Below are 6,498 nucleotides of genomic sequence, written 5' to 3'. Positions count from 1 at the left end.
ACTCGGCTGTTAGCTTATGTTTGTTTCTAAGTAGTTCTTACAACTTAAATTAACCCATTTCTTTTCATTTGCTTTCTGCCTCTTAGCTTTATTACTGTAGTGGCATTTCATTTATATTTTAATAAAGCTTGCCTGAAGATCAGAGAGTAAAACAGCCCCACTAGCCAGCCTTACAGAGCAGACAGTGGTACCACACCTTAGTTCCTAGAAACCAGGTGGTGCATGCTTTTAATCCTAGTGGTGCACGCCTTTAATCCTAGCCCTACAGAGCTTTAAATACTGGAGGAGACAGCTCACAGACACAGTCTCATTTGAGATTTCTGGAAGCAGGATCGCCATTTTCAGCCTGAGGTAAAGGTAAGAGCAAGTGGTCAGCTATTTTGCGTTTCTAAACTTTAGGTTGAACCCCAGTTTCTGTCTCTGAGTTTTTATTAATCATGCTTCATATTCCTTCATCTCCATAATGTTCATACTGCTCACTGCTTCTCAGCAGTCCTGTATCTGGCTGTCCTACCTAGACCTCCTGCCTAGCTAATGCCAGTTAGCTTTTTATTAAACCATTAAGAAGGCTCCTTGGCAGCCTGGCAGTGGTGGCACATACCTTTAATCCCAGTACTTGGCAGGCAGAGGCAGACGGATCTCTGAGTTCGAGGCTAGCCTGGTCTACAAGAACTAGTTCCAGGGCAGGCTCTAAAGCTACAGAGAATCCTTGCCTTAGGGGAAAAAAAAATGGTGTGTTGGCAAAGACACATCTTTACAGTATACGAAAAGATCATTCCATAACACAGAACTATATTAAGAGCCAAAGGCAGTGGACGACTACGGGGAACGGTATTTTCCAGACATAGCAGGGCTGTTGCATGTATGAACTCAGAACAGATGTGACATTGAGCACAAGATGTGCAGACTCAAGAACAATAATTCAAACATGGAGAGGGGATGTTGACAGGAAGTCCCACCCCAGCTGGGGAGCTGTTAGTTTAGGTTTTTTTTTTTTTTTTATTAAGTATTGCTTTTGGTAGGTCGACTGTGCTCCTGTAGGTCACACTCCTAAGAATATATGGATAGCACAAATTAGACTTGATGGTTTTAGTTTTGGGGGGGTAAAAAGTTGGGAGGATAGAGAAGGGAGTATATCTGAGGGAAGTTAAGTAGTGAATATTATCAAAACATTCTGAATGTAATTTTTAAAGAACTAATAAAAATGGAAAAAAGTACGTTTGTATTTTTAGAATAAGAATTTAAAAATTTTAATGTTTCTAAATTATTAAAATATTGATCTATAATACATTATTAGACATGATTACTGGTTCTTCAGTATAGCAAATACTAGCAAAGTTGTATTGATTTAGCATTTTTTTATTATGGTAAGAAGACTTAATATGAGATATATTCTCAACAATTCTTTTTAAGGTTTATTTATTTATTGTGTATACTGTATTCTGCCTGCATGTATGCTTGCACACCTAAAGAGGGCACCAGATCTCATCATAGATGGTTGTGAGACACCATGTGGTTGATGGGACTTGAACTCAGGACCTCTGGGAGAGCAGCCAGTGCTCTTAGTCTCTGAGACATCTCTCCAGCCTTCTTTTAACAATTTTTAAGAAGGTATAACATGTAAGTGTTAATTGTAGGTACAATGTTATACAGCCAAATATCTGGAAGTGAATCATCTTTATAACAGTTTTTCAAAGGAAAAAGACTCAACCTTGGGCCTGGGATGATGGCTCCAGACAATGCTTGCTATTCAAGCATGGGGAGCTGAGTTCAGATCTCTAGCACCCATATTAAAGTTGGGTGCAGTGGCATGTGTACATAGTGTTGGGTGGTAGATGGAGACAGACAAATCCCTAGAGGTCACTGGTCAGCCAGTGTAGCTGAATGGTGAGTTCCAGGTTCAGTGACAAACTGTCTTAGAAATTAAGGTTGAGAGTGATAGACACTCAGTGTTGATCTCTGCGCTCCATGTATACAGGCACGTGTATGTGCACATGTGCATGCACACACACAGTTATCCTTGCTCATATTCAGTCTGTTCCTTAATGCTTTTGTTAACGTGAATTTCCTTGCAAGTTTTATCATAGTGGAGCAAAGTGCTACCAAGGAGACAACTGCAAGTTTTCCCATGATGATCTGACTAAAGAGACAAAGAAACTTTTGGACAAAGTGAGTTGTGCTTGTGCACTGTTGATTATTTGTTAGACCTTCCCTCAGATTTTACTTAAATCAGACCTTATAAAGAGTATTTTATAAAGTTGCTAAGAAATTGAGAAACATCCAGTAGGTTTTGTTCTAGTAATATAGTTTGTTGGAAAATAGAATTATTGGTCTAGAAATTTGAGAATATTTTAATCTGATCCCTATTCTGATACTAAAAGAAGTAATTTACATTGAACAATACTCCAAACTTACTAGAGATCAAGAGTTCTAGAATCTTGGCCTTTATTTAAAGGTTGAAATTAAGGGTGCTAGTCTTACTGTAACTTGTTACATCGTGTTTGGTTAATATCCCTGCTAGGCCTGCTCTTTTCTGAAGTGAAACAGAGGACAGGTGGATCTGGGGGAGCAGGGGAGGGGACCAGAGGAAAGGAGGGAAGGGAAACTGCGGTTGGGATGTAATATATGAGAAAAGAATAAGTAAATTGCTTGATTAAAATGAGAAAAAGAAAATAAGGGTTCATACAAAGTTGCCAAAGTAGCAAGATAACTTTCTTTGGAGCAGCCGGGCGGTGGTGGCGCACGCCTTTAATCCCAGCACTCGGGAGGCAGAGGCAGGCGGATCTCTGTGAGTTCGAGACCAGCCTGGTTGGATTGGAGTGGGCACTTGTCAGGACTGACAGTGGGCACATGAGTGGGGTTCAAGAAGAAGAATATAGCATGTAGTTCTCTATTTTAAAAAAATTATTATTATCTTCTTATTTTATGAGTGTTTTACGTACATGCATATGTGTGTACAATAGATGTGCCTGATGTCATTGAAGGCCAGGAAATTGTGTCAGATCCCCAGGAACTAGAGTTACAGACGGTTTTGAACTGGATCTGTGGATGCAGGGAACTTAACCTGGATTCTTTGGAGGAGCAGTCAATGTTCTTAGCCACTAGGTCATTGCTCTAATCCCTACTTCTCTATTTTGCTTAGTAGTTTAGGTCATATAATAATTTTTTATTGTTCATGTCTCTTCCCATAATACAATCTGATTTTAATCACATATATATCCAATTATGCAAAATGTGCTTAAATAAGATGGTAAATAAGTTACCCCTAAAGTCTACTTTAAATACATAGTTTACCTTACTGTGCATGCACATAAAACCAGTTGACGCAGGACCAGCCCTTCTGTTTTTTGTATTAAACATTGAGAGTATATTTGAATAAAAGATGTCTAAATTTGATTGTTACTTGTAGTGGAGAAATCTGTACTGTTGTTCAGAAATGAGAGTATATGTAGCCAAGCAGGTGGGGATCCTAGGGGATTCTGAGGTTGCTAGGTACGTTATTTAGAGAGGGGTATGTATGTATAGTACATGCAGGTAAAGTAGCTAGGCTTCCAAGTGCATTGTTACAAGAATGTGTGTGTGTATCTGTATGTCTGTGTCTGTGGTGTGTGCAAAAACTAGAAAGGGTTCTAGACTAAATTACCTTCTATGTTTGACTGCTTTAAACTGCTTTGAACCTCATTCTGAGTATTGAAAATAATTGCTCATCTCTGATCCATTTAAACTTTAATGTTAATCTTAATTTTTTTTCTTTTAACGAAAGTAGCTTACTGAGGTCTTTCATTTTCAATGTGAGGAGGAAAGCTTGTTCTGAGGCACTAACTTCTACAATTGTCTAGGTGTTGAATGCTGATGAAGAACTTACAAATGAAGATGAAAGAGAATTGGAAGAACTTAGAAAGCGTGGCATAACTCCTCTCCCCAAACCACCCCCAGGAGTCGGGCTTCTGCCAACCCCATCAGAGCACTTACCCTTTTCTGATCCTGAAGATGATTTTGAGACAGATCTTTCTGATGATATGAAGAAAATTCCATCTCTTTTTGAAATAGTCGTAAAACCTACTGTGGATTTAGCACATAAAATTGGGAAGAAGTAAGTTAACACCACCAATATTGCAGCATTTTCCCCTAAAACTCAACATTAAGATACCAAAGAGCATTCCAGGTCATTCACATGGTTAAACCTAGGCGGAGCAGCAGTTACCTGGCCTGGCTTGGGGTTGCTGCTTCCCCTTTCTCTATGCCCTTTACCCTTCTTTCCTGCCCCCAGTGATTTTCTCGTGGATTTTACACAACTTTAGGAGCTTTGCTGTATCGTAGCACTGGCAGGGTGGATTTGACATTCTGTCTACTTACTTAGGAGCTTACATTTTCAAATGGCTGATATGCTGTCTCCTTTATTTGGTTCTGTCTGAAAATAATTTTCTTAAGGTATTAGGAAAGACTCTGGGTAAGCCGCATTTAGTTTTCATTTTCTAGCAAGGCCTTTTCAGTCCTGATTCCTGTCCTTTAGTGAACGTATACCAGGCCTTGCTATTTATTAATCCTGAATGCCCGGAGAGGTGGTGATACCTCAGCAGATGAGGAACAAGAAACTAGAGTAAATATCACAACTAACGTGAGCCAGTAAGAGTATTTCAGTTAAAGTTAAGGAGAAAACCAGACATGGTGGTAGATGTGCTCATGATGTCAGAACTTGGGCGTTGAGAGGTGTGCTTTTTTGGTCAGCTTGACACAAGCTGGAGTCGTCTGGAACAGGAAACCTTAGAGAAGATGCCTTCATCACATTGGCCTGTAGGCAAGACTGGAGGGGCATTTGCTTGATTGTTTGGGAGAATATGGCCCATGGGGGTGACACCATCCTAGGGCAGGTAGACCTGAGTTGAAAGCAGGCTGAAGAAGCAATGGAAGCAAACCAGTAGAAGGTAGTGTTCCTCCATGGACTGTTTCATTCCCTTGAGTTCCTGCCCAGCTTCTCTTCATGATAGACTGAGCTGTAAGATGATGTAAATCCTGTCTTCCCCAGGTTGCTTTGGTCGCAGTGTTTATCACAGTGATAGAAAGCAGACTAGGACAGGAGACTGAAGTAGAAGGGTTATATGTGTAGGGCCGCTATGTGCTATAGAGTGAGAGTTTGCCTCAAAAAAATTTTTTTTTTGAGACAGGGTTTCTCTGTAGCTTTGGAGCCTGTCCTGGCACTAGCTCTTGTAGACCAGGCTGGCCTCGAACTCACAGAGATCCACCTGCCTCTGCCTCCCGAGTGCTGGGATTAAAGGCGTGTGCCACCACCGCCCGGCAGTTTGCCTCAAATTTTAAAAGAATAGGAATACCCACCATTTTTCCAATATTATATATCATAATCAATGAAATAAATGAAAGATATAAATATGTTAAATTAGAATTGTAGTGGGAGACTCATCACTGGGCAGTTTCTCTCAGCAAAACCAAAAAAATAAACTGACAAAACTATTAGAAATGATAAAGTCAGCATTAAAAATGAAATCTTTTGTATGCCATCAACATAATAAGCTTCCATTGGAAATCATGATCAGAGCTATATGTATAGATAATAAGATTTTAATTTAATTGTAGATAAGTTTGTGTATATCCAGAAAAACAGAAGAGTCTTCTAGTGCTTGGTTTCAAATGACTTTATTTATATTTGCAGTTTTCTGTATTTTCCAAACAGCTGGCAGTTAACAGCAATTAAGAGAACCATATCTAAATGAAAGCAAGAGATGTATGTTTTTAAATAATCTCTTAAATACACAGGATTCTAATTGAACATAAAAGATCATCCTTAACTATTTATTATCTATTTAGGATGATAACATTTTTGTTTGTCTCTTTGCTTTGAACTGAGAAATACTGCTTTTTGTTTTTGTTTTTTATTTTTATTTTGTTTGGTTTTTCTACAGACCACCAGCATTTTACAGCAGTGCCTCACCACCAGGGCCACAGTCTCAGGAAGGCAGTCCCTGTCCACAGCACATGTACAATTCTGAGTCAAGTCCAGATCCGGGCCCTAATGTGCCTCAAGGTTGTGATAGTCCTGTGAGGCGTCCAGGCTCCCCTGGACATCACCCATGTGTGGGACCTCCTGGTCCACCAGTGCACGAGAGTGCACCTTTGCCACCTGGTTCACTTGAAACTGTAAGCTCTCATAGTCAAGCTGGAGGGTTTACTCAGTTGGACATACTACCAGCCACGGGTAGAGCTTATCATTCCCCAGGCTTTCCAGGACCTGCAATGAAAGTCCCTAGAGAGAACCACTGCTCTCCAGCCTCACTGTACCAGCAAATGCCTGGAGAGATGCAGCTTGGCACAGACTCCACATCCCCTCAAGTCCCAGCCGAGGTTTACGAGGACTACTACTCACAGCATGCTGCACATAGTTTTCAACCGCCTGATAACTGTGCTGGTAAGTTGAAGGCAACTAATTTCCAATTTAAAATGTTAAGACTTGCCGGGCGGTGGTGGCGCACGCCTTTAATCCCA

General features: G+C 40.3%; 1 protein-coding gene across 2 annotated transcripts in view; it reads left to right on the top strand.

The window, feature by feature from the left end:
* The window catches only part of Zc3h6 (zinc finger CCCH-type containing 6), a 63,046-nt gene that overhangs the window by 46,186 nt on the left and 10,362 nt on the right, over positions 1 to 6,498 (top strand). For both annotated transcript variants that reach the window (XR_001229370.2, XM_005365650.3), the window contains exons 8-10: positions 2,060 to 2,169; positions 3,840 to 4,093; positions 5,919 to 6,421. Coding sequence is in view for 1 of the 2 variants with exons in the window: in XM_005365650.3 (XP_005365707.1) it covers positions 2,060 to 2,169; positions 3,840 to 4,093; positions 5,919 to 6,421 (867 nt within the window). In the remaining variant the exon portion in view is untranslated. The remainder of the gene's footprint in view (positions 1 to 2,059; positions 2,170 to 3,839; positions 4,094 to 5,918; positions 6,422 to 6,498) is intronic.

Source organism: Microtus ochrogaster, unplaced genomic scaffold (genome assembly GCF_000317375.1).
Source record: "Microtus ochrogaster isolate Prairie Vole_2 unplaced genomic scaffold, MicOch1.0 UNK3, whole genome shotgun sequence".
Taxonomy (NCBI): Eukaryota; Metazoa; Chordata; class Mammalia; order Rodentia; family Cricetidae; genus Microtus; species Microtus ochrogaster.
The sequence above is the reverse complement of the archived record's forward strand: the minus strand, read 5'-3'. Positions and strand labels throughout refer to the sequence as shown.